At 59.4% G+C, this 27204-nt stretch overlaps 1 protein-coding gene and 2 long non-coding RNA genes across 24 annotated transcripts; 1 reads left to right on the top strand and 2 right to left on the bottom strand.

Moving 5' to 3' along the window:
• DEAF1 (DEAF1 transcription factor) lies at positions 1-26636 on the top strand. Of its 22 annotated transcripts, none has more exons than XR_014067341.1 (13): positions 1-311; positions 2697-2794; positions 4105-4234; positions 4507-4653; positions 5169-5308; positions 7154-7219; positions 10460-10586; positions 11239-11367; positions 11749-11877; positions 13199-13446; positions 20411-20497; positions 20881-21088; positions 22612-24176. XR_014067341.1 is itself a non-coding variant. In XM_081536192.1 (13 exons), exons 1-13 carry the CDS (start codon positions 23-25, stop codon positions 26298-26300), a joined length of 1713 nt encoding a protein of 570 aa, XP_081392318.1. In that variant the 5' UTR covers positions 1-22; the 3' UTR covers positions 26301-26636. The 22 variants fall into 22 exon arrangements, 15 of the variants coding, with proteins under 15 accessions (XP_081392318.1, XP_081392317.1, XP_081392316.1 ...); XR_014067340.1 differs by having other exon boundaries at positions 20408-20497; positions 22637-24176; XR_014067339.1 differs by having other exon boundaries at positions 20408-20497.
• LOC145524249 (uncharacterized) lies at positions 5542-10596 on the bottom strand. The gene is made up of 2 exons (XR_014067349.1): positions 7039-10596; positions 5542-6900 (listed from the first exon to the last, which is right to left on the bottom strand). It is a non-coding gene; the product is annotated as an uncharacterized LOC145524249 (long non-coding RNA).
• LOC145524250 (uncharacterized) lies at positions 13157-15357 on the bottom strand. The gene is made up of 3 exons (XR_014067350.1): positions 15328-15357; positions 14188-14601; positions 13157-14028 (listed from the first exon to the last, which is right to left on the bottom strand). It is a non-coding gene; the product is annotated as an uncharacterized LOC145524250 (long non-coding RNA).
• Positions 26637-27204: the final 568 nt, after the last annotated feature.

Raw genomic sequence — 27204 nt, 5'->3', positions numbered from 1 at the left:
GGGCGGGCTCGGCGGAGTCCGGATGGAGGACTCGGACTCGGCCGCCAAGCAGCTGGGCCTGGCCGAGGCGGCGGCTGTGGCGGCCGCGGCCGCTGTGGCGGCGGCGGCCGCGGCCGCGGCGGGAGGCGAGGCGGAGGAGCCGGTGCTCAGCAGGGACGAGGACTCGGAGGAGGACGGGGACTCGGAGTCGGAGCGCGAGACGCGGCGGGTGACGGCCGTGGCGGTGATGGCCGCCGAGCCCGGGCACATGGACATGGGCGCCGAGGCCCTGCCGGGCCCCGACGAGGCCGCCGCGGCCGCCGCCTTCGCAGGCAAGTGCCGGCCGCCCGCGGTTCGCGCCCACCTGCCCGCACCTGCCACGCGCCCGCCCCGCGCTCTCGTCCCCCGCGCACACCTGCCCTGCCTCCGCCCAGCACACCCGCGCCCACGTCGTGTGCCCTGTGGTCCCTGCACACCTGCCCCGGGGAGCGCCCCGGCCCTGTCCTGCCGCACACTTGCTCCCTGAACGCCTTTCCCTCCTTTCAGGATTGCGTTCCTTCCGGAACCTTCTCAGCACCTGCCTCTTGCCCTGCCCTTTCTCCCCTCCTTCTGTCCTGGTTGCTGTGACACGGGGTTCAGAGCCAGGTCCTGTCTTGGAGGAGCGCGGGGGTGGGCGTGTCTGGTCACCTAGAATCCTGCTGGCCGGGTCCAGATGGGACTGGAGCCCTGGGGAGTGAGGCGCGCTCAGCCAGGGAGGGCCCGCAGGCGTTGGGGGCAGTGGCTCTGGAGGCCAGGACCCTGCTCCTCAGTCCCCGCTCTGGCCCGTCCCCATGGCCCCGCCCCCCCACCCCGTTTCCTGGATGGGTCTTCCCTTCCACGTTTTTGTTCTTGATGAACAGAACATGCTCATTCTCAAGGTTCCCGAGCCACGCCCCAAAGCGCCCTGTAGAGGTTGTGGCTCCCCGGGACACCATCCCGAAGGATGTAGAGACCTTCCCAAGTGACGTTCCCTCCCACGTGAGGCTCCGGGTTGGCCCACAGAGCCAGGCGCTGGAACCCTTGGGGAGTGTCCTGAGGAGGCTCTTCTAGAAGGAACTTCGTGGGTTTCAGAACTGGACAGCGGCCTCCGCATCCAGGTTCTCCTGCATTTATCCGGGCTGGAGGTGCTGGGTGGGGCCAGCTCCCCTGCTGCCCGCCTTGCCTCTGGTCTGCCTGTGCTGTGGTCTTTTGGGATTCTCGCAGAAGCGTGGGAAGAAGGATTTGTGGCCCTTAAAGGGTTCCATTTTCATTGCTAAACTGGTTTAACATTGAGATCTTGAATAGTTAGGTTTTTCTTTAGATTTATGTTATTTCTGCACACATCTTTCTGAAGGCGGAAAAGAAATATGATGCTGTTTGTCCTAACATCAGAGAAATGTACTGACATCAGGGTTTTTTTTTTTAATTTTTTATCTTTGGCGTTGCTGGGTCATTATCGCTGCGCGGGCCTTCTGCTGCTTTGCCGCCGCTAGTTGTGGTGAGTGGAGGCCGCTGTCTGTCGTGGTGCACGGGTTTCGCACTGCAGTGGCCTCTCTCATTGCGGAGCTCGGGTCTAGGGTGTGTAGGCTTCAGTAGTTGCGCCTCCTGGGCTCTAGAGCACAGGCTCAGTAGTTGTGGTGCTTGGGCTTACTTGCCATGCCGCATGTGGGGTCTTCCCAGACAAGGGATTGAACCTATGTCTCCTGCATTGGCAGGTGGATTCTTTACCACTGAGCCACCTGGGAAGCCCCCATGTCAGGTGTTTTTTTTCTCTTGCACAGTTTTATAGTTGTGTTTTTTGAGAGTGTTAAAACTTGTTTGTTGTGAGTTACTGAGGTCAGGTGACTTCCTGGTCGGTAGCTCAATAGGACACCGTGCTGGGCTGAGGCTGCCTCCTCTGGGCTGCTGGCCAGGTCTGTAGCCTTGAGCATGGGCTCAGGCCCCTCAGCCCCAGGCTCCCCGGGAGACGGTGGAGAAGACACACGGGGGACAGGGATTTTCAGAGCAGCTCCGTGCGCAGGTCGCCAGATTGTGTGGGGCCCTCTGTCGATCTGAGCACCTCCCCCAGACACGGACCCACCTAGGCTCGGGACGTTCTGGAACACAGTGCCACCCCTGGAGTGGGGCGAGCATCAGGAGAGGGCTGTCAGGGCAGCCTGTCAGGTGTGGGCTGTGGGGGGGGTGCAGGGAGGTGGGGTGCACAGGCTGCTGGGAGGGGCCAGGCTCCATGTTGGGGGGCGAGGGGCACCGGCAGGTCTGATGGGTTTCAGGAAGAAGAGGTGATGGAGGGGGAGGGAGGGCTGGACCTCAGCCAGAACCATGCTGACCCATGGGGTGTCTGGGAGGGTCCCCGCAACAAGGGAGGGGACTCTGGGATCTGAGAACTCCTTCTGGGTGTTTGGTTGGGTTTTCTTTTTCCTAGGAGGGAGCGGGAGGCCAGGGCAGTTTGGCAGAGCTGTGACCGGCTCAGTGGGTCTTCACTGTGCGTGGCAGGCTCTGCGGGGCTGGAGAGGTAGCCTCTTGTCCTTGGAAGGACCAGGTCGATCAGACTGTGGTCTGGAAACGTTGGTCGGGCATTTCATGCCCAGGGTTAGGCCTCCCTTGGTAGTTCAGGGACCTGCCATGGCAACTGCCCACCACCCCGTCCCCTGGTGACCTCTGGCTCTGGCCAGGCGCTGAGTCAGGCTCCTGTATTGCAGAGGTGACCACTGTGACAGTAGCCAACGTGGGTGCCTCGGCGGACAACGTCTTTACCACGTCTGTGGCGAATGCCGCCTCGCTCTCAGGCCACGTGCTGGTAAGACACTGGGAACCAATTCCGGCCCTGAGGAGGATGGTCCGTTCCCCAGGGACCCTGAGCCTGTCCTCCACCGACTGCCCAGGGAGGAAGGGGGGGCACACCTGGGACTCTGTCCCCCTGAAAGCAGAGCTGTCACTGGGACAGTGACGGACAGGAAGCTCACTCCTGAGTGTAAGGGCGGCAGGATGGTGAAGGCCTCGGGGACGCAGGTTTAAGAATGTGGGTTTACATCCTCTGGTGTCAGGAGACCGAGCAGCTTCGTGCCTCTGGCCGGTGTCCGACCCAACAGCAGGCACACTGGTCTTCGTTTTCTAGGAGGGGCTGGAACCAGAGGGTTGGGGAGTTAGGGCGCCCCGAGTCCATGGGCTCTGAGGACAGGAAGGCCCAGAATCTGGTGTGACCTTCCTGGACGCCGACAGGGAGAGGGCGGCTCAAGTGTTTGCGCGTCCCACCTGCCTCATTAGAAAAACCCTTTGTGGCTCTCGAGCCAGCACAAAACGTTCTGCTTTTCTGCTCCAGAGTCACAGGAGTCCAGCGATTCACACTCAGCAGGGCTGATGCCCTCACTGAGGCAGTGGCCCCGCAGGTCTGTGAGAGCAGGCTGGTGTGTGCATGTGCCCATGGGTGGGGGCCCTCAACCCCGTGGACAGCTTCTCACCTCTGGTGTGAAGGCAACGTTTTCAGAGAGGAGCAAAGGTCTTTGCCTCGGTGTTTCCCTCTCAGTGTGATAGCAGCAGCGCGTCCCAGACCTTGGTGTGCGGGGTGCGCCTGGCTCCCTAGTCCACTCCGGGACTGTCTGGGCGAGGTCGTGAGGTGTGCCTGGGGGCAGTCGGGGTGGGCTCAGCTCCCGCACGGGCAGCATGGGGCATCTCACTGGCCCGGGGGAGGCAGTCGAGGTCACAGCAGCATACAGGCCCGGGGGGAGGCGTGTGGGCAGTGTGGCTTGGGAGGCCCCATCTCTGGGTGGGACTTGGGCATGAGAAGAGGTCCCATACCAACCAGATCTTAGCTCCTGTACCAATGGAGCTGGCCTCTTGGAAACTGTCCCTTGAGACCTGTGACCTCGTGAGAGCTTCCCGGGCAGAAGGCAGGGCCTTTCCTGTGCCAGAAGCGTGTTTATTCCTTAACTTGGACAAGCCACGTGAGCATTTGCTCGGGGCCACGCAGATCTCACCCCTGGTTGGTCTTGGCTAGGTGTCTAGAGGGGCCTCCCCGGGGGCGGTGTCAGCTGGCACCTGTCTGGGGGACCACAGCCTGGTGCAGAGCGCCGCGGCTGTCCCTGAGACCGTGGGTGTTGTGTCCTGCAGTCGGGCAGGACGGCCCTGCAGATTGGGGACAGCCTGAACCCCGAGAAGGCCACGCTGATCGTCGTGCACACGGACGGCAGCATCGTGGAGACCGCCGGGCTGAAGGCGCCCGCAGCCCCGCTCACCCCAGGTACTGCCCACTTGCCCACCCTGGGCCTCGGGGCCAAGCGCCCCGGGCTGGTGGGGTCTACTCCTGGGTGAGCTTCTATGTTTTGTGGGGAACTCAAATATCGAATGCTGTTTAAGTGGAAAATGTTCCAGGCAGTGAGCATTGCCCAGAGTTGTGGGGGGCGGGGTGCTGGGCTGAGGAGCATCTGTGAGAGCTGAGCTGTTCCCTGTGCTTTCCTATGGTCCAGGGAGTGCTCAGGGCCTCTCAAGCTCACGGTGCTTTCTTTGCTCAAGGCCCTCAGTCTCCTCCGACTCCTCTGGCTCCCGGTCAAGAGAAGGGTGGCACCAAGTACAACTGGGACCCGTCGGTGTACGACAGCGAGCTGCCCGTGCGCTGCCGCAACATCAGCGGGACCCTATACAAGAGCAGGCTCGGCTCAGGTGGGCGGGGGGCGGGCCCAGGAGGGGGTGGGTGGGCCCAGGTGGGCGGGGGGCGGGCCCAGGAGGGGGTGGGTGGGCCCAGGTGGGCGGGGGGCGGGCCTGAGCCGGGTAGGCCTAGGTGGGTGAGGGGTGGACCCAGGTGGGTTGGGCTCAGACCACTGCTTCTCCTTTGAGGGTGCCTTCTTTCTGCAGCCTCCACATAAGCTGGGGTCAAGGAAGGCTGTAATGGCATAGACTAGTTAAGCAAATGGGCTCTTTAAGGGGGAGGTAGGGCTGGACCATGTTTCCTGAGGTCTTGGGTCCACTTGGTGACCGGCCGGCAGGAAGCTCTGCAAGTGGGCAGAGGTCATCAGCTCCACAAGGGAGGTGGTCGAGCTCATGGTGCCCAGTGCATCAGGTGGACAGTTGGGCAGGTGGTCAGATGCAACGCCTACGAGTGTGGGTTCACAGTGGGGTGCCAAGGGGCAGCTGGCCTGGCATGAGCAGGAACCACAGCGGGCGGCCTGTCCTTTCAGGAGGCCGGGGTCGCTGTATCAAGCAGGGGGAGAACTGGTACAGCCCCACCGAGTTTGAAGCCATGGCAGGAAGGGCCAGCAGCAAAGACTGGAAGAGGAGCATCCGCTATGCGGGGCGGCCACTGCAGTGCCTCATCCAGGTACCCCAGCGCTTGCCTCCCCACCTCCCGCCTCCCAGGGTGTCAGCTACAGGGCTCTCAAGGCCCGCAGGCCGGATTCAGACAGACGGGATTTGAGTCCTCCACTCACTTGCTCTGTGACCTGGGGCAAGTTACTTAACCTTTCTGTTTCTGATGTTTCAAATGGGATGTTGAGGACATTTGCACGGTACTTTGTGCAAGGATGAGGAATGGATGAGGCAACATAGATTCCATTTGAGTGCACGTGAGTTTATTTATTAACAGGAGAAAATCAAACGGAAGTTTAATAACGTGTGTGTGGGGGAGAGACCCAGTAAGCCTGGGTAAATCTGCTCGTGACTTTTTGAAAGACATCAACTGTCTCTCTCCCTGAGCTTATCCAAGGGGAGAGGGCCCCTACTCCCGTTTGCAGTTTAGCTCTTGGGGTTGGCAGAGGCGTCATGCCCATACTCCCTGGATGGGAGAGGTGGATGGCGTGTGCAGAGAGGTTCTGGAAACGATGGGTTCCATCCTCACGGGGGTCAAGGTGGAGCTGATTGGAGCCTGGGCCTGTCGTCTCACTTGAGGGCCACCCTCTCATGTATTGTGGTGTCTCTGACCCTGTCCCGTGTCGCGGTGTCTCTGACCCTGTCCCGTGTCACGGTGTCTCTGACCCTCTCCCGTGTCACGATGTCTCTCAGACCCTCTCCCGTGTCACGGTGTCTCTGACCCTGTCCCGTGTCGCGGTGTCTCTGACCCTGTCCCGTGTCGCGGTGTCTCTGACCCTGTCCCGTGTCGCGGTGTCTCTGACCCTGTCCCGTGTCGCGGTGTCTCTGACCCTGTCCCGTGTCGCGGTGTCTCTCTGACCCTGTCCCGTGTCGCGGTGTCTGTCAGACCCTCTCCCGTGTCGCGGTGTCTGTCAGACCCTCTCTCGTGTCGCGGTGTCTCTTACCCTCTCCCGTGTCGCGGTGTCTCTGACCCTGTCCCGTGTCGCGGTGTCTCTGACCCTCTCCCGTGTCGCGGTGTCTCTCTGACCCTCTCCCGTGTCGCGGTGTCTCTGACTCTCTCCCGTGTCACGGTGTCTCTGACCCTATCCCGTGTCGCGGTGTCTCTCAGACCCTCTCCCGTGTCGCGGTGTCTCTGACCCTGTCCCGTGTCGCGGTGTCTCTCTGACCCTGTCCCGTGTCGCGGTGTCTCTGACCCTGTCCCGTGTCGCGGTGTCTCTGACCCTCTCCCGTGTCGCGGTGTCTCTGACCCTGTCCCGTGTCGCGGTGTCTCTGACCCTGTCCCGTGTCGCGATGTCTCTCAGACCCTCTCCCTTGTCGCGGTGTCTCTGACCCTCTCCCGTGTCGCGGTGTCTCTGACCCTCTCCCGTGTCGCGGTGTCTCTGACCCTCTCCCGTGTCGCGGTGTCTCTCTGACCCTCTCCCGTGTCGCGGTGTCTCTGACCCTGTCCCGTGTCGCGGTGTCTCTGACCCTGTCCCGTGTCGCGGTGTCTCTCTGACCCTGTCCCGTGTCGCGGTGTCTCTGACCCTGTCCCGTGTCGCGGTGTCTCTGACCCTCTCCCGTGTCGCGGTGTCTCTGACCCTGTCCCGTGTCGCGGTGTCTCTGACTCTGTCCCGTGTAGCGGTGTCTCTTACTCTGTCCCGTGTCGCGGTGTCTCTCAGACCCTCTCCCGTGTCGCGGTGTCTCTCTGACCCTCTCCCGTGTCGCGGTGTCTCTGACCCTGTCCCGTGTCGCGGTGTCTCTGACCCTCTCCCGTGTCGCGGTGTCTCTGACCCTCTCCCATGTCGCGGTGTCTGTCAGACCCTCTCCCGTGTTGCGGTGTCTCTGACCCTCTCCCGTGTCCCGTGTCTTTCAACCCCAGGATGGGATCCTGAACCCTCACGCAGCCTCCTGCACCTGTGCCGCCTGCTGTGACGACATGACCCTGGTGAGTGCCCCCAGCCCTTCAGCTCCTCTCAGCTGCTTCCCCTGTAGCTTCCCCTCAAACTCTATTCTTCGAATGTTGCTCTGATGGCTGAGGCCCCAAGCGGGCCCTCAGACTGCGCAGAGAACCTGAAGGGAAACTTTCTTAGATAAAATAAACCTCTGTGATGGCACCGTCTTGACCCCCGTGTTTTCTAATGGTAATGACAATGTGCTATTTTATGTTTTGCATTTTTACCATTATTTCTTAAAAAATACTACGCTGAACTGATTTGTATAGAGAACACTTAATGTCTTTTGAAGTATTTTGTTCCTCTGAATTCTTAACTGTTTAAAGAAATGGGTATTTTCATCAGTTTTAACTTACGTTGCTGAGTGACTTTCAGTGTGATACCAATTTGTAATGTGTGAACTACCAGCTTTGTTTCAATCTTTCTTATTATTGAGAATTATTTTTAAATGTCTCAAAATTAACTAAAAACCTGCTTAATGAAGTTTCCTCTTTAAAAAATTTTACAGGTTTTTTTTTAGTACTTTTGAAACACTTATTTACTTTTGGTTGCAGTGGGTCTTCATTGCTGTGCGGGCTTTGTCCGGCTGCAGTGGGTGGGGGCTACGCTACCCGCAGCGTGTAGGCGTCTCGCTGTGGAGGACGGGCTCTGGGGCGTGCAGGCTTCAGCAGTGCACGAGCTCCGCGGTCGTGGCGCACGGGCTGGGTTGCTTGTGGCATCTCCCAGAGGAGGGATCGAACCCGTGTCCCCTGAATTGGCAGGCAGATTCTTACTCACTGTTCCACCAGGGAAGTCGTCCTTTTAAAGTTTGATTACTCATCTGGTTAACTGTTAGCAGCTGTGGAAGAAAGCATAATTGGAGAGATGTTCTTGACCAGGAAAACCAAATATTCTGAAACTGTCTAGTTTGTATATAGATCACACGTGATTCTAATAGAATGTTGTTGTTCAGTCACTAAGTCTTTTTCGCCTCTTTGTGACCCCGTGGGCTGCAGCACACCAGGCTTCCCTGTGCTGTACTATTTCCCAGAGTTTCCTCAAACTCGTGTCCAGTGAGTCGGCGATGCCATCCAACCATCTCATTCTCTGTCAGCCCCTTCTCCTCCTGTCCTCAGTCTTTCCCAGCATCAGGGTCTTCTCCAGTAAGTTGGCTCCTGGCATCAGGTGGCCAAAGAATTACCCAGCAGGATATTGGTGTGAGAATAAAATCCTTAAAAGTTTGCTTGGGGGGACCAGTAGGTGATGTTCTTGGAGATCTTGCAGGGGTCACAGGAACAGAGCAGGAGGTTTGCCCCATCAGGAAGCGTGGAACACACAGCAGGGTTGTGTGTGGTGTCTGCAAATGCCAAGACCCTGAGGTGTCACCTGCGGGGCGGAACATGGGTGCTGAAAGCTGGAAGCTGCCAGGAGAGAACTCAGGGACGATATGGACCTGTGGGATGGGAGCCTGTGTGTGGGGAGGGTGTTCTTCTCCCCAGATAGGTCTACAGGTTTGACACAGCTCCCTTCACAGTCCTGGCAGGATTTTAAGGATTCTAAGGTTTGTATGGAAAGGCAGAGGAAATGGGATTGCAGCATGGCTCTGAGGATGAAGACTCAGACTGGAGGGATCACAGCCCAGGACCCCCAGGACCCCCAGGACCCCCAGGCTTGCTGAGCAGTGTCCTTGGACGAGAGTGTGTGGTTTTGCGGAGGGGGGCCCATTCAACCCCCAGAGACATAACCCTCATTGGCGAAACAATGGAAAAAACCTGCTTAAGATCTCTGAAAGCTGTCCTGGGGGTGTACAGCAAAACTTTATCCGGGAGAATCTTGTGAGTCTGGTGTGTGAGCCTGCTCCCTCCCCGTGGCCCCGCTCGCCCATACCCCGCGCAGTGGAGGTCCCGGTGGTGGAGGCAGCGATAGGACCACGGAGTTAGGCTGGTGGCTGTGAGTGCTGCCCAGGCTCTGCTCCAGGATGGTATGTGGGGCGGATGCTGGCTAAACGACTGCCCTGGGACATTTTCTCTAGGTATGTCCCCAAAGCCCCCACTACAGAGCCCCACGTGACTGGATCCCACAGCTGAGCAGTTTGCAGAGGGTAGAGCAGTCGGCTGTAAACAGCGGAGCCAGCAGCTGGTGCGGCAGCTTGACTGCTGCTGGCTGGAGGGGCCTCGGGGGACACCTTGTCCAGGACTGCAGCCGGGAAGCCCTGGAGGGGAGCAGCCGTCTGCACAGCGGCTCAGCACAGCCCCCAAAATGTCCAGCTTCAACAGAAATCACGAGCCGTGTGAAGGAACAGGGATGTGTGAGCCCCCGAAGAAAAGCAGCAGGCAGTGGACGCTCCCCCTTCCCATTGTAGCAGCAGCTGCCGAGGCTTCCGGGCAGGCTCTGTGTCTCCAGGGTGGAAGCGTTTGCAGCAGGGGTCTCGGTCTCAGTTTGTGGGGCCCGGGCAGGCACCATGGCCTGGGTACCATGGCTGGGCACCACGCCCGGGGCAGCTGCAGCACACGTGGGCTTTCTCACAGCTGTGGGCCGGCAGCCCAGGTCACGGTGCTGGTTTGCTCCTGGCAGGGGCTCCTCTTGGCTTGCAGGCTCTCACTCATGTGGCAGTTAGGGGCTGTTTCTGGTGTCTCCTCCTACAGGGACACTAATCCCACCAGCTTAGGGCCCCACCCTCCTTACTGCTAATGCAGCCACACTGATGGTTGGGACCTCACAGTTCAGCCCAGAAGGTGTGACGACAATGTCTCATCACGTGGAGAAAATCACAAAAGGGAGGAGCCCAGCAGAGATCCTGGGGTTGAGAAGAAAGTCCGCGCTTGGGTCCACAGCACATGCGAAAGGGCAGCAGGAAGGGCCAGTGAGCCCGCGGGGTCTCGGGCACGAGCCGGCAGGCTCCCCTGACCTTCCCCTTGTCCTGCCTTCCTGCTCCACCGAGGGCCTCTGCTCCTGCGTGTCTGGGTCTGTGGGGCACCCCCTGCCCTCGTGGGCTTCTCTCCCTTTTCCCCCATTTGTTTTCTGTCTTCTGGGAATTCCTAAAAATCTGGTGTGGATGATGCTGTCCTGTTTGAAGTGCTGTTACTCACTCGTTCTCCCTGAAGGCACCTCTCCTGTTACTTTGAGGTGCTGGGGGCTGAAGGGAGCCAAGAACTTGGCATGTCCCTGCCTGGGCGCGTCCCTGGGCAGGACATCCGTCGGGACAGAGTCTGGGGTGACGCTTTCACATCTCACTCGGTCCCCCCACACCCTAGAGCGGCCCCGTTAGGCTCTTCGTGCCCTACAAGAGGCGCAAGAAGGAGAGCGAGCTGCCGGCCACGCCCGTCAAGAAGGATGCGCCCAAGAACATCACCCTGCTCCCCGCCACCGCTGCCACCACCTGTGAGTGTCCGGGAAGCGCTGCCAGCACGTGTGGTCTCAGTGCGTCCTGCTGACGCGCGTGGCAAGGGCTTTGGTCCAAAATGGCACAGCTCCTGCTCCCAGAGGCTCCTTGGCCTCCTGGGTCCCGGCCTCTCCTCCGCACTGGCTTCATGCCGAGACTGGGGGTCTGGGTCTTGGGCAGCCCCCCACCCTCAGAGGCTGCGTACGCCCCAGGCGGGCAGGCGAGGCTGGTGGGAGTTGAGGGAGGAGCCCCTGCTCCTGAAACCTTGAGATGGTGTGTGGGGGGAAGACCCAAAGGGAGGGAAGGTCTGGGGGCTGACAGGTCCTCAGAGACCGTCCACAACCCAGTGGGTCCTTGGGGGCTGGTCGGCCAGGAGGACACGGAGCTCCGAGATGCTGAGACACGTGGCTTCAACTTCGATGAGAATGTTTTCCTTAGAGAGGGTACACCCGTGTGTGTGTTTAGGATCCAACAGCGGGAGCTGCGTCTGGGGGGGCTGGGCCTTGCCCTCACTGGCGCCGGGCGGGGCCCCTTCGGAGGTGGGCTAGTGGGCCCCGGGGCGCTGCTGCACACCCCATGCCACCCCATCCCGCCCTCACCCCATCGCTGGGTTTCCGGCTGGGTGCAGTGACCGCCGTCCTGCTCTTGCAGTCACCGTGACCCCCTCAGGACAGATCACTACCTCGGGCGCACTGACCTTTGACCGGGCGTCCACCGTGGAGGCCACGGCTGTTATCTCAGAGAGTCCAGCCCAGGGTGACGTCTTCGCGGGAGCCACAGGCAAGTTGTCTCAGCCCTGGTGCCTTGGCCCCAAGAGGCTCCCCCTTCCACTGGCAGGAGCCATGGAGACCCTGAAGGAGGGGGTGGGGTCTGGGGGCTTGGCCGGTGGTGGCAGGACCAGGACCTGAAAAGCTAAGGCTGCCCGTGGAATGTGGAGAGAGCCGGCGGGCAGAGGCGCCCCTGTGCGTCCGTAAACCCTGATGCCACGATAGGGAGCGAAAGGGAGCAGCGGAAGCCCACCTGCTCTTATGCCGTTCTGTCTCCCTCCGCGCCCCCGGCGCTGTCATCTCGACAGCCCACTTCCTCCACTTGCGGGCTCGGGGGCTGCCTGGTTGGACGCACAGCGGCGGGGTCACGGGCGTGGCGCCCCTCTCCGCACAGTGCAGGAAGCTGGCGTGCAGCCCCCGTGCAGGGTCGGCCACCCGGAGCCCCACTACCCCGGTTATCAGGACAGCTGCCAGATCGCACCATTCCCCGAGGCCGCGCTGCCAACGTCTCATCCCAAAATAGGTGAGTGAGGAGGAAGCCCGCTCGGAGGGCGGGGGAGGCAGTCCTGTGTTTGTAAACCGGAAGCTTCTGCCCGATTCTGGGCGGGGCAGGGCTGCTGACCTAGCGCCCAGCGCCCTGCAGAGCCTGGCCGCCGGCGGGCTCTGCCCGGGACGCTGCTCTGGGCCAGTGTCCCTCAGGACACGTGTCCCGCGGGCTCTAGGTATGAGGGAGTGCGTGTTTGTGACTCACCGGCCGGAAGCTCGACAGGACGTCCCCGCGTGTCTGTGTGTGATTGTCGCTACTTGCCTCCCCCAGCACATCTCCTGAAGCCCGGCCCCAGCCCCGGGAGAGCCCCCACCGGGCCACGGCCAGCCTCGGGGGTGTCCACCCCATGTGGCCACTGCACTCCTGCTCCACGACTGCCTACGTGCTCCTCACTGATTCCAGTGTGGACTCGTGGCTTCCTGTTCTCTTCAGGGCGGTGCAGCCTGTTCCTGGGGTGATCGTGTCGGGGCGGACCCCAGTCTTGCCCTCAGGGCCCCCGAGCAGCTGCTGCCCCTCTGTCTACCCTGTCACACGGCCCGTCCCCTTGCATCTGGCGCAGCGAGGGCTGCAAGCTCATCTCAGGGTCCCGTCCTTCCGGGGCCCTGCCCTCCCGGGGGGCGGGGTTCACAGCCGAGGTCTGGCCGCAGCTGCTGTATGGGCCTGGCTCCTGAGCGCTGACCGTGCGTCTGGTATAGCTCGCGTCTGGTGGTAACACCTGGGCGTTGGAAGCGGGCCTTGGTGGGGCGTTTGCACTGAGGACTCAGCCGGTGCTCCATCAGGGCTTTCATCCAGGCTCCATCAGGAGGCCTGGGTGTGCGTGTCTCCCCCGGGGCGTCTCTGCCCAGGCCCCTCGGGACAGAGGTGGGCAGGCCTCGTGCGTCCACATGTGGGAGTCTCCGCATCCTGTCCAGAGCCGGCGTAGCCCCAGGTTCCCTTTCCACCCCCATGATTTCTTCTGCAGCTGAGAGAAACCTGCCCCCGCCAGCCCTGATCTGTGCCCTGGCGCCCCGTGCCCACAGAAGGCCCTGAAGGTTTCTGTGTGAGCAGAAACGAAACCAGGAGGCTTTAGCTCCTGCTTGCAGTTGGTGCGCTGTCCGTGGTCGGGCAGCTGTAGCCACATCAGGGGTTGGAGGGGGAGCCGAGGGGCAAGGGCGTCTTTGCATCTGCAGCGTATTAGGTCCACTCTAGGCCTGTGCTGTGCCCCAGCCTGCTTTCCCACCCTCAACGTGAACACGGAGGCCCCTTGAAGCCAGGAGACGTGCTGACTCCTTGCTCTGTTTTGCTACCCTCTGGCTAGTGCTGACGTCCCTGCCGGCCCTGGCAGCGCCGCCCTCCACCCCCACCAAAGCCGTCTCCCCCACGGTGGTCAGCGGGCTGGAGGTCTCGGAGCAGCGGAGCTGGCTGTACCTGGAGGAGATGGTCAACTCCCTGCTCAGCACCGCGCAGCAACTGAAGACGCTGTTTGAACAGGCCAAGCAGGCCAGCTCCTACCGGGAGGCCGCCGCAGCCCAGGCCAGAGTCCAGGCGGACGCCGAGCGGAAGGAGGTACCGTCCGCGCCGTGGGTCTGCGCCCGGCTGCAGCGCCCACGCGCCTTCCCGGGCAGGGGTGCCGGGGGCACACACGCAAGTGAAGCTTCTCTGCTAGACAAGGGCACTGTCCACCCTGAGTGTTCGGTTCTCACACACACACCCGGAGCCCCCGTCGCAGGCGGCGCACGTCCCATCAGGCCAGCCTCCCCGGGGATCCTCTCCTGTGAGGCAGCGTCATGGGGACAGAGCAGCATCCTTGCCGTGCTCTCGGGGCAGCAGGCGGGGCGGCTATGCGTCGTCCGGCACCTGCCCCTCCAGGAGGCCAGCTCTGTGCCTGCGTCTCGCCCCAGAGGTGCTGTCATGGGTACTTCATGTCCCATGTTCAGGGTTAGGAAGCCTCATGCCCAGAGCACTTCCTGCAGCGCAAGGACCCTAAGCCCCCAGCGACCCCGCAGCCCTCGTGGGGCTCCGGCCTGGTGCCCAGAGCTCTGGCAAGCAGCCGGGCCTGCTGAGAGCGGGCAGCAAGGGGTGTTCCTGGTCACAGTAGCTGCGGACTGTGGTTTGTAAATGAGCCGTGTTGTTTTTTTCTCACCAAATCTAAAAGAAAAATCTTCATTTCAGTACTACTGTTTGTAGACAAGAGGAAAGAAGGTTTTATCAGATTCCTCACTGTTTTTGGTTTGCTGAGGCTTGCAGAATCTGGCGGGGGTGCTGGGGGGGCTGTCATAGCCAGGAGGCAGTGGACTGAAAACCCACCTGCGTCTCGTGGAGGCTCCTTTCCTCTGATGAGTCCCGAGCAGCCCCTTAGCCTGGTCGCCTCTTCCCCTGGTTCAGGACCGTCTTTGCCGTCGCCTGTCTGCTGTCTCGGCTGACTCTGACCTGGTGTCTCAGGATCTGCCGTGTTCACCCTGCCCCTCGCACCGGGGGCTGCCCTCCTCCTGCCCGTTCCAGGCCCCTTGATTCCAGGCGGAAGCTCTGAGCTCTGCTGGGTTCCGTCCGTTCACCTGGGAAGCGCTGGGCTTGGTCCTCAGAAGCAGCTGAGCTGGCTGCCCGCCCAACTGTCGTGCGAGGGGCAGCCCCGGTTTCCTCTGCTGGGCATGGCTGTCGGTCTGGTCTGGGCAGGACGGGGGTGGCCTTGCTGCTGCTCTCATGTGGGGGTTGCAGGCCCTCCTGGAGGGGTGGGGGCACCGTGGGCTCTGCTGTCTCGCCCACCGTTTCCGCTGGCTCAGCCCCCCGCTGGCTCCCTGGGGACAGCCAGGGCCTGTGGCCGCCGTGCACTGGCCGGTCTGCTTTCCTTGGTTTCCGGCCATCTGCAGCTCTAGCCTCAGCCTTCTGCCCACACCCTTCCCTCCCCTGCCCGCCAGGTTCAACATCCTCCCCCCACGCCCCGCCAGTTCCCACCCCACCTGCCAGGGCCGCCCCTCCACCAGGCCCCCTCCATTCCTGCCTGCTCTCCTTGATTTCCAGGCCTCAGAACGTTGCCCCTTGGCTCCGTGGTGACCGTCAGAAGGGTCAGCCTGCAGGCTGCTCTGGTGACCCGAATGACAGCTGCTCCTTTTTCTCTTTGGCTTGGGAGGCTGTGCACCTGAGCCACAGTGGTCTCCCGCTTCCTGTCTCTGACTCGGCCTGTTCCCACCCACCCCAGATCCCACTACACTCGCTCGCTTCCTGTCTCTGACTCGGCCTGTTCCCACCCACCCCAGACCCTGGCTACACGCACCTGCTTCCTGTCTCTGACTCTGCCTGTTCCCACCCACCCCAGACCCCGCTACACTCTCTCGCTTCCCGTCTCTGACTCGGCCTGTTCCCAACCACCCCAGACCCCGCTACACTCTTCCCCCTTCCCGTCTCAGACTCTGCCTGTTCCCACCCACCCCAGACCCTGGCTACACTCACCCGCTTTCTCTTTCAGACTCTGCCTGTTCCGACCCACCCCAGACCCTGGCTACACTCAACCGCTTCCTGTCTCAGACTCTGCCTGTTCCCACCCACCCCAGACCCCACTACACTCACCCGCTTCCTGTCTCTGACTTGGACTGTTCCCACCCACCCCAGACCCTGGCTACACGCGCCTGCTTCCTGTCTCTGACTCTGCCTGTTCCCACCCACCCCAGACCCCGGCTACACGCGCCTGCTTCCTGTCTCTGACTCTGCCTGTTCCCACCTACCCCAGACCCCAGCTACACTCACCCGCTTTCTCTTTCAGACTCTGCCTGTTCCCACCCACCCCAGACCCCGGCTACAGTCTCCCACTTTCTCTCTCTGACTCTGCCTGTTCCCACCCACCCCAGGCCCCAGCTACACTCGCCCGCTTCCTGTCTCTGGCCTTGCCTGTTCTGTGCATTTCTTGGAAACGGGAATCACACAGGATGTGGTCTTCTGTGTCTGGCTTCTTTCCCTGAGCAGAGTATTTTCCCGATGCATCCATACTGTAACCTGGATCATTATTTCACTCCTTTTTACGACTAAATGCTAGTCACCACTTCACGGGCTGCCTTTTCACTCTGCCGTCAGTGGACGCCCCCAGTGTTTCTGCTTTCTGGCCACCGTGAACCTGCTCCGACGTTTGTGCACAGCTCTCTGTGTGGATGTGTGTTGTCACTTCTCTAGGGTGTGAAGCTGGGAGCCAAGCCGCTGGGTTTCGTGGTGGCTCCAGGTTCACTCTCTAGGGAGCTGCCAGCCTGTGTGCCGCTGTGGTTGCCTGCCCAGCGTCCACCCTCGTGTGTGCCATCCGCCTGCTGAGCCTGGGGGGTGTGGGGGAGACCCCTGTCCTTGCTTAGAGTCCGGGGCCGGGAGTGCGGGTGTGGGGAGACCGCTGTGCGCCCCCCACCCCAGCAGTCAGACCAGCTGGACCGTGGGCAGGCGGCCCGGGCTGCTGACTGCTTGGAAACCTGAACCTCATCCCAGGAGGGAAGTAAAAGCAAGTGGTTTAACTTTCAGTTTTACATTTTTCATAGATTTTCGTGGACTTTCTTTCACAGAATAAAACTACAAGTAAATTCTGTGAAAATTATCTGATGACAGATGGACTGAAAGAGAAAATGTAGGTTAGGATGCAGCGCGGGGTTTCCACCTGGTCGGGTCGTGTGGTTCCTCCCCGGGCCCTGTGCTGGCTCAGCTGCCTGGGTTTTGTTTCTCAGAAAGGACCAGCCCACAGTCACAGCGAGGCTCATCCACACGAAGGGTCCAGAAGCTGAATTTCTGCCGTGCAGACCTCCTGACGTAGGTGTCCGGCGGGTCAGCCAGGAGCATCTGGCACAGCAGGATTGCTCAGGTCCCCACCCATGAAAGGCTGGGCTGTGCATTTTGTTTGTAATTTCACGTATTTCTAGGAAGGAAATGCGACATGAAATGCCCTTATACTTAACAGTCCTGTTTGGTGGAAGGTGCTCAGCCTTTAGTGAGAACCTTGAGCCTCCTCCTCCACCGGGACATCATCACATGTCCACATCCTGAGCCCTGACACCCACAGGGCTCACAGGCAGGCCCGCCCTCTCACGGGAGCCCTGACACCCACGGGGCTCACAGGCAGGCCCGCCCTCTCTCGGGAGCCCTGACACCCACGGGGCTCACAGGCAGGCCCGCCCTCTCTCGGGAGCCCTGACACCCACGGGGCTCACAGGCAGGCCCGCCCTCTCTCGGGAGCCCTGACACCCACGGGGCTCACAGGCAGGCCCGCCCTCTCTCAGGAGCCCTGACACCCACGGGGCTCACAGGCAGGCCCGCCCTCTCTCGGGAGCCACTGGCATGGCGTGTCCTCTCCTGGCCATCCTGGAGGCTGACCACACGGCCGAGAAGCCAGGCGCCCGTTGTTCTGGCATCCCTGGCGGGTGGAGCAGATGTCCTTGTGTGTGTGCACGCATGCTGGTGGCTCCAGGCTTCTCTGGGGACCTGGTTACTTTTCCTGCAGATGTGGGTTGACCACCCTCCACACCTAGTGTGTTCACCTTTGTAACTGCTGATGTATTTGAGCCATGGCCCCTGCTGACCACGATGCCTGGATGCTGGGTCTTGGGAACCATACTCCTTGGGGAGCCTTTGCCAGGATCTTCTGGGGACTGAGGGATCATGACTTGACTCATGCGAGTGAGGCACCCAAAACGTGTCCCTATAGCAGGTGGCGACAGTGAGAAGTGATCTTCAGGGTCTGGGTGGCAAGGAGGCAGAAGGCTTGGGGTGGAGGGGGCGTGGGTCTGTCATGGAGGGGCTTCTGGACAGCTGACAATCCCCCCACCCCGGATCACACAGAGAGGACCCCTCGCTACAGATCACACGGAGAGAGGCCCACTGCCCCAGATTACACAGGGAGAGACTACCCCCCCACCCCGGATCACACGGAGAGAGGAACCCCCCCGCCCCGGATCGCACAGAGAGAGGACCCCCTCCACCATGGATCACATGGAGAGAGACCCCCCCACCCCAGATCACATGGAGAGAGGACCGCCCCCCCACCTCGGATCGCACAGAGAGAGGCCCCTCCTCATGGATTACACAGAGAGAGGCCCCCCCATCCTACGGCTCACACAGAGAGAGGCCCCCCACCCCTCAGGTCACATGGAGAGAGGCGGCCCCAGAGGAACTGTTGCTGTAGATCTTGTTGGGTGGCATCCACAGCGTGCTCCTCAGCTCTGCGGGTCATGTGTGGCGGGGAGCAGAGAGTGAGGCCACAGAGTCTGCTGAGGGGCTCCAGGTGAGGACCCAGGCGCTTGCCTCCCAGGGAGGGAACCAGGGCTGCCTTCTTGGATGTTTTATGTGGAATTTCTTTGAAAATCAAGTTTTAGCCCAACTGAACTATCAAAGAGGTTTAGTCAGTTTTAAGCATGGGGCATTTGTGTTGTGTGTATATAATTAGCTCAGCAGAGATTAAACAGGGTAGAAGACCAGATGCCCTTCCCATTGAGGGCACTGTGTCCAACAGAAGCCAGCCATGTGGATGCAGGGTGCTGGGCCTGTGCTGTGCCCGTGTCCGCGTCCCTGGCTCCTTCTCAGGCCTGCCCTGGTCATCCGACTTCCCGTTGAGAGGGCGGTGTGGTCAGAATCGCCGCTGTGGTGAGGGCTCCGGCCGGCGCCGCGGCGCACAGCAGAAGCTGTCCTCGGCACTGGCGGGAGCCGGGTGCCTGTGGTGCTTCTGGCTGCCGGCGTGTCTCCTGTGGCCGTGGGGTGAGGTCTCGCGTTTCTCTCTTCTCAGGCCTTATCTCACCCCAGGGTCCAGCTTGGCACGTGGGCCAGGTTGGAAGTTCCAGCTGTGAAGTGCAGCAGCCCCCCTTTTCCTCGCTGAGCCCCCTGGTGGGGGCTCCTCCTGGACGGGGCTGGTGTGGGGTGTTTCCGGACCCTCCCCGCAGACTGTCTCCAGGCCCTTTGTGTCTGGATGGGCTCGGGGGGCCCACGTTGTGGGCCTCGCTCACCTTGTTGCATCTTCGGCGGCTGGAACTCTCTCAGGGTCTCCCCAGTGCCTTACCTGCCCCGCTGAGCTCCTCCCTCCTCTCTAGGACTAGAAGACCCCCCAGGCCCAATCTGGGGGCTCCCTGCCCCAGCCCTGGTGTTGTTTAGTCATTCAGTCCTGTCTGACTCTTTGCAACCCCATGGACTGCAGCACATCAGGCTCCTCTGTCCTTCACTATCTCCGGGAGTTTGCTCACACTCCTGTTCGTTGAATCAGTGATGCTCTCCAGCCCCAGGCCTGGAATCAGCCATGGAGAATGAACGGTCTTAGGAACCAAGATCTGGACCTTGCTGGCCGGCAGTGCGGAGCCGTGTGGGTCCTGGCAGGCGTGTGCAGACCCTGCCCCGGTGCTCTCCGCCGTCCACCTCCACCTGCACGTGTGCTAATGTGTCTGAGTCGGATCCCGAGCTTCTGGTTATTTCGGGTTAAGAAATAATTTTCCCAAGGGTATGCGTTGGGAAGGCCCAAAGGGTTGGAAATACTTTCTGCGCAAAAACAGCGCCTGCCCCCCAAGGTTCATCATGACACAGCCTTTGCCTCAGGTGAGAGGCGTTGACTCAGCACCTGCTCTTGTCCAAGGACGGCCCTGGTGCTGGGAGCGCAACCAGGGTGGGCCCAGGTGCTGGTGGGGGTCGGGGTGCAGCGCGAGGGCTCCCAAGACGAGAGGCAGGAGGGTCCTTGGGGCCCCAAACCTCGCAGGGGGCTGCCGGCTGCTCCACGCCCGGTGCCAGGGTCCGCAGGACCTCTGCCCTCCCCGAGGGGTCTCTGTGTGGCCACAGGCCTCGTGCTGCCTATTTCTTTTACCCCAGAAAGGAGAGGCCCGGACGAGCCAGCTTGCTGCCTCGGAACCCCTCCGACGCGGGAGTTTCCTGAAGGAGTGGGGGGTGGCGGGTTATAGGTAGAAAGTGTTGGTCAGCATTGTGGTGAACAGAGAAGGAAGCTGAATCCAGAACAGGAACCAAGATGCACCATGCTGTTTTTGCCCACACAGTCCCCCACCTGCTGGAGCAGGGGCCTGGCCTGCAGGGGTCAGGCCCCTGCTGGGGTCCTGGCTGCCTGCCACCGTGGGTCACAGCTGCGCACACTGGCCCGGCCCCCGTTACCCCCTTGCACCGCCCCCTACCGCCCCTCCCCGCTCTAGAAGGAGCAGCGTCATGCTTTGTGGGGAAGCACACAGCAGGCCCGTTTCATGGAGCCCAGCTGGTGGGCTGGGGGCGCCTGGGGTACAGGACAGGGGCACCCAGGCTGTCAGTGGGGGTCCAACCGGGGGCCTCCAGGGCCTGGCCACACAGGGGCTGGTCCTGAACGCCTGAGAATTCTGGTCCTCCCAGCTTTGCTTTCTGCATACTGGGTGGAAATGAAATCCCTGCAGTTTGGAACAAGGTTGGCCTGTATGTGATCCAGACCCCTGCCTCCTGCTCAGAGTCTGTACGGTGAGGGCAGGAGACGCGGGGTTGGTCTGGTCCCGGTCACCAGCCCCCCTCCTGTGTCTCTGGGCCGCGTGCCCACGACTGACTCCCTGTCCTCTTGCAGCAGTCCTGTGTCAACTGTGGCCGCGAGGCCCTGAGCGAGTGCACCGGCTGCCATAAGGTCAACTACTGCTCCACCTTCTGCCAGCGCAAGGTAGGCCCCGCCCCGCCCATTCTGCCAGGCAAGGTAGGCCCCGCCCCGCCCCGCCCATTCTGCCAGGCAAGGTAGGCCCCGCCCCGCCCATTCTGCCAGGCAAGGTAGGCCCCGCCCCGCTCATTCTGCCAGGCAAGGTAGGCCCCGCCCCGCCCATTCTGCCAGGCAAGGTAGGCACCGCCCCGCCCCGCCCATTCTGCCAGGCAAGGTAGGCCCCGCCCCGCCCCACCCATTCTGCCAGGCAAGGTAGGCCCCGCCCCGCCCCGCTCCGCCCATTCTGCCAGGCAAGGTAGGCCCCGCCCCGCCCCGCTCCCCCTCCGTCCCCTCGATGTCCCCGGGCCCTAGCAGGGCCCCCAGGCAGCCTCCTGTGGGCCCTTATTCAGAGAGCGAGGCCGAGCAGCGGGCTGGGGGCCTGCGGGGCCGCCTCCCCTGGAAATCCCCTCGATGAGAGAAGGTAACGTGGTGGGCGGACCAGCAGTGACACGTGTCGTCCTGTGCGTTGCCCGGGCTGCCTGGGACCTGGAGCCACGTGTGTGGACACAGCATCTGCGGTGCCCACAACTCCCGTCCTTAGACTCCCTTCAGCGAGAGGTGGGCAGGATGTGTGGGTCCTCCCTCCTCCGCATCTCAGGGCTGCATGGGGTGCTGAGGTGGTCAGCACAGCGTGGAAAGCATGTCCTTGGCTCCCAGCTTGCTCCCGGGCCCTGCCTGTGTGTCGGGCTGGACACTTGGGGAAGAGACGCACGTGTTTGCTTCTCCCTGGTCTCACCAGTGGGCTGGGCTCTGAGGACAGGGCGCCTGCATGCCCGCTGTGCTTGGGGCGCTGCGGGGAGCTTGGGCTGCCAGGAGGAGCCAGCTTGTGATCCCAGAGGGCAGCTGACTGCTGGCATCCCTGACTTTGAACCATCCCAGGAAGATTCGTGGGTTTATTTCTTGATGCAATCATTTTAGCCAGATACCATCATGACTGAAAGCAGCTTCACTCTTACTGAATTGAGCACTTACGTTCTGGGTATGACCTTGTCGACAGAGACTCCGTTTCTTCCGTTGACTGTGTTAGATTTGTCCTCTTTCAACATGCTGCCCTGATAAGGGCATGGCTGCTGCTGCTGCTAAGTCGCTCAGTCGTGTCCGACTCTTAGCGACCCCATGGAATGCAGCCTACCAGGCTCCTCCATCCATGGGATTTTCCAGGCAAGAGTACTGGAGTGGGGTGCCATTGCCTTCTCCGATAAAGGCATGGGCTTTGGCTTTATTTACAAAAATCGATGTACAGTGAACTTCAGAAACCCTGATTCTCACGTGTAATCCAAAATGAACACGCGGTAGCCCCGCAGGTCCTGGTGATGAATGGCGGTGCTGGCAGCGAAGATTCCGGCCTGCCCTCTGCGCTCCCAGAGACCTGGAGGTGCTGAGTGCCGCTTCCCTTTCTACCAGTGGGACCGGACATGAGCTGTGCTGGCTTTTACATGCAGACTTTATTTTTTTTCCAAATCCTGTTTGAGGGGGGTGTGTGTATGTGTGTTTTATATCTTCACTGACAGAGGTAGAATTCACATACCATAAAATCCACTAATTTTAAGTGCACAACTGAACGATTTACAGTAAGTTTGCAGTTGTGAAAACATCATCATCCCCAAAAGCCCCCTCAGGCCGATGCCCCCGGGCACTGGCGACGAGGAGCCTCTCCCTCTGTCGCTTGCCCCCTCTGCACACTCGCTGTAGCAGGAGTCGTGCCGCATGTGGTCTCTTGCGTCCGGCTCCCCTGACCAGCCTGCTTTCGGGTCCACCCCTGTGGGGCCCAAGTAGAGGGCCCGGTGTGGCTGGACCGCGCCTGTCCTCCAGCCCTCCGCAACGGTCATCTGGACGGCTCCCACTGCGTGCGTGTCGGGGAGCACTCATGAGGGGCTAGCCGGAGGGCAGGTGCTGTCTTGGCTACATTCACATGTGCGTTTTATGGCAGACTTGTGTGTGACTCTGTTAGGAAACCCAGCTTGGCCGGCACTGCGAGCTCACCCCATCCGCAGCGCTCGCTGTCGCCCTCTGGTTGTAGCCCTGCCTCTGGGTGTGCAGCAACATCAGTGGGTTTAGTTTGTGTCTCCCTGATGCTTCAGCAATACGTGAACCGTGAACTTCCAGATGTTCAAGCTGGTTTTAGAAAAGGCAGAGGAACCAGAGATCAAACTGCCAACATCCGCTGGATCATCGAAAAAGCAAGAGAGTACCAGAAAAACACCTATTTCTGCTTTATTGACTATGCCAAAGCCGTTGACTGTGTGGATCACAACGAACTGTGGAAAATTCTGAAAGAGATGGGAATACCAGACCACCTGACCTGCCTCCTGAGAAATCTGTATGCAGGTCAGGAAGCAACAGTTAGAACCGGACATGGAACAACAGACTGGTTCCAAATAGGAAAAGGAGTATGTCAAGGCTGTATATTGTCACCCTGCTTATTTAACTTATATGCAGAGTACATCATGAGAAACGCTGGGCTGGAGGAAGCACAAGCTGGAATCAAGATTGCTGGGAGAAATATCAATAACCTCAGATATGCAGATGACACCACCCTTATGGCAGAAAGCAAAGAAGAACTAAAGAGCCTCTTGATGAAAGTGAAAGAGGAGAGACAAAAAGTTGGCTTAAAGCTCAACATTCAGAAAACTAAGATCATGGTATCTGGTCCCATCACTTCATGGGAAATAGATGGGGAAACAGTGGAAACAGTGTCAGACTTTATTTTTTTGGGCTCCAAAATCACTGCAGATGATGATTGCAGCCATGAAATTAAAAGACGCTTACTCCTTGGAAGGAAAGTTATGACCAACCTAGATAGCATATTTAAAAGCGGAGACATTACTTTGCCAACAAAGGTCCATCTGGTCAAGGCTATGGTTTTTCCAGTGGTCATGTATGAATGTGAGAGTTGGACTGTGAAGAAAGGTGAGCGCCAAAGAATTGATGCTTTTGAACTATGGTGTTGGAGAAGACTCTTGAGAGTTCCTTGGACTGCAAGAAGATCCAACCGTCCATCCTACAGGAGATCAGTCCTGGGTGTTCATTGGAAGAACTGATGTTGAAGCTGAAACTCCAATACTTTGGCCACCTCATGTGAAGAGTTGACTCATTGGAAAAGACCCTAATGCTGGGAAGGATTGGGGGCAGGAGGAGAAGGGGACGACAGAGGATGAGATGGTTGGATGGCATCACCAACTCGATGGACATGGGTTTGGGTAAACTCCGGGAGTTGGTGATGGACAGGGAGGCCTGGCGTGCTGCGATTCATGGGGTCACAAAGAGTCGGACACGACTGAGCGACTGAACTGAACTGATAACCGATGATGTTGAACAACTTTTTGTGTGCTTATTGGGTAGTTGAATATCCTTTGGGCAGAAGTGTCTATTCAAATCTTTTGCCCATTTTTAAATGGGATTGTTCCTCTCCTTATCAAGTGTGGAGACATCTACGTGCAGTCTGGATACAAATTTGAAGCCCAACTTTTAAAATTTCTCTATTTTTTATTCTTTTTTATTTTTGGCATGCCGTGCAGCTTATGGGATCTTAGTTCCCCAACCAGGGATTGAACCCATGCGCCCTGCAGTGGAAGTGTGGAGTCCTAACCACTGAATGGCCGGGAAGTCCCAAGAAGCCCAGTTTATTAAAAATGTTTTTAATGGAGATCATGCTGTTGGTGTAGTATCTCAGAAATTTTGCCTGACTCAAGGTTAGGGAAATCTATTTTTTCCTAAAACATTTATAATAGTAAGACTTTGAATGTTTATTTTCTTTAATTCACTATTCTTTTGGGGGCTGCACCACACGGCAGCTTGCTGGACCTCAGTCCCCTGACCGGGGCTGGACCCCGGGTGCGGCAGCAAGGGTGCCAGACCCCAACCTCTGTACCATCGGGATTCCCTGTGGCTCGTTTTTAGATTTATGACCCATCTTGAGTTAATTTTTATGTATGGTGTGAAACATTGTGGACTTGAGCCCAACACGCGTTAAGTTTTACATACTATATAGATTTACATAGGTAATTTTCAAATTAAAAATTTATTTGAGTCTGAAAACAGCAAATGCTGAAGAAGATGTGGAGAAAATGGAACCCTCTTGCACTGTTGGTGGGAATGTAAATTGGTGTAGCCACAATGGAAAAAAGTATGATGTTTCCTTAATTTAATAAAATTAGAGTTACTGTATGATCCAGCAATCCTGGACATATATCCAGACAAAATTCTAATTTGAAACACAGCAACAGTATCTACAATAGGCAAGACATGGAAGCAACCTAAGTGTCCATCAGCAGGGGAATGGATAAAGAGGGTGTGTACATATACACAATGGAGTATTACTCAGCCATAAAAAAGAATGGGATAATGCCATTTGCTGCAACATGGATGAACCTAGAGATTATCATACTAAGTGAAGTAAGTCAGACAGAAAAAGACAAATATTATATTACTTATGTGGAATCTAAAAAATTATACAAATGAACTTATTTACAAAACAGAAACAGACTCACAGACACAGGGAACAGACCTGTGGCTGCTGAGGAGGGCGGGGCAGGGGGGTGACTGGGAGTTTGGAATTAGCAATGGAAACTAGGATGGATAAAAAACAAGGTCCTGTGGTATATCACAGGGACTGTATTCGATACCCTGTGATAGATCATAATGGAAAAGAATGTAAAAGAAAAAATATGTGTTTAACTGAATCACTTTGCTGTACAGCAGAAATTAACGTTGTAAATCAACTATACTTCACAAAATTTCATTTATTCGTTTGATACATAGGCAGACCTTGTTTTTTTGCACTTTTCAGATAACTGCGCTTTTACAAACGAAAGGTCTGTGGCCTCCGTGCGCTGTCGGGTGAAGGTCAGCATTTTTAGGAGTAGAGGGCTTTTTGAATCAGGTCCATGGACACTGACAGGCCACAGTGCAGCGTAAACATAGGCCCAACAAGCCGGGGCGGCTGAGCCCGTGTGGCCGGCTCTGCGGTGACAGTCGCTTTACTCTGGAGATGAACCTGTGCTATCTCCCAGGTGCGCCTGTAGGGATTTGCAGTCTCACCTTTTTATTGTAAAAATAAGGCACACTTGTTGTAGCACATACAGAAGCAGAGGGCAGCACGGAGACGGGCAGCCAGAGCCCGCGCCTGGGCCGTGGCTGGCAGCGGGCGCCCTGGCCTCCGCTCCTCCGCGTGTGTGACACTCGCTCGCGTCCTGGGTCTCACTGAACCCTAAGCTCCCGTGTGTTCGGGGTCCACGTCTCCACGAACCACACCTCGTCAGGCCCCCAGGGCCTGGGAGCAGGGGCAGCATCTGCTCCCCTGAAGGCAGGTGTGGGCCGTCGTCCCCGCCCTCCTGGGGCCACGGTTGCCCAGCCCCTCTGTGGACACGCTTCGTGTTCTTCCTTCGGCGATTGTAAATAACATGGTGGCAGCAACGTCAGATCCAAGTATTTCCCTGCAGGTGTGATTATGTTTGCTTGATCCCAGGGAGGAAGCCGCCAGATCAGAGTGTGGACGTGTTTCTAGGGTCGTCCAGGCTGTCTGCCTCCGAGCGGGTGCCTTAAATAGGGTGGTCGAGGCTGGGCGCCCCCTGCCCAGGAAGGCTGGCTCTCAGCACGTGCAGGACTGCGGCCTCAGACGGGCGACCACTCCTGGAACCGTAACTCGGTCTATCCTTCCTTGCAGGACTGGAAGGACCACCAGCACATGTGTGGCCAGTCAGCAGCTGTCACTGTCCAGGGGGACGACGTCCACGTCGGCGAGGGTGTGATCGAGAAGGTCACCGTGTGAGGGCTCGTGGGGCCTCTGCAGCCAGGAAGGACCCCGGAGGACAGGGGACTCTGAGGACAAGGAGGAACTTGCTGGCCAAGTTACGCGTGGACATCGGGCGACCGGTGCCCTTGGCAGCACGCTCCCGCTACCGAGCCCCAGGAGCGGGCACCAGCCTCTCCGTGGCTGCTGGTGGACACGGCCTGGGCCCCGATGCTCATGGTGCTTTTTTTAATCCCTTGGGTCATGAGCGTCCAGTCTTCCCTACGGGTGTGTCGTGTTCTGTAACACGCGTGTACATATATGTGTCTTGTCAATAAAGTCGACATCCCTGTCCCACCTGGACAGGTGACTCCAGCCCTGACCTCCCCGGGGGGCTGTTCTTTGTGCAGCTCAGAAGCCTTGAACGGAAGTGGCCCTGCCCGGCGGGGGTCCCAGAGCCACCAGCCGGGAAGGCCAAGCCCCACTGTCCGGGCTCGGGGGAGATGAGGGGCCCTGGCCTGCCGCCCTCCTCCGCAAGAGCGCCCCGGGACACTGGGGACCTGCCCAGTGTGGCTCCTGCCCGAGCCCAGCCGTCCCGCCCAGCACGGCGGCAGCCTGGGCCTGGTCCCCACAGCTTCCCGAGCCCGGCCCACCTGTGCCCAGCGCCAGTTCTGGGGGAGCCCTGGGTCTGTGGTGCCCCCTCTTCTCTGCATTGAGGAGGTGGAGGCTCTGCCCCAGTCACAGACTCTGATCCTGACACTTGGCCCCTGCATGGTTCTGCCACGTTCATCTCCCAGCTCCTGCTTCCAGAAGGTTCTTCTCAGTCCATCACACATGGCCTTTGGGGATGCTGCTGGCTCCGGGTGAGCCCAGGGGTTAGCTGGAGGCCCGAGGAGGAGGCTGTGAGCCCAGAAGGTCCAGGGCCCATCCCCACGCCCGGCCT

The sequence above is a fragment of the Giraffa tippelskirchi genome, chromosome 10 (assembly GCF_054371585.1).
Source record: "Giraffa tippelskirchi isolate mGirTip1 chromosome 10, T2T-mGirTip1v1.2.pri, whole genome shotgun sequence".
NCBI classification, from domain to species: Eukaryota; Metazoa; Chordata; class Mammalia; order Artiodactyla; family Giraffidae; genus Giraffa; species Giraffa tippelskirchi.
This window is presented reverse-complemented; position numbering and strand designations above follow the sequence as displayed.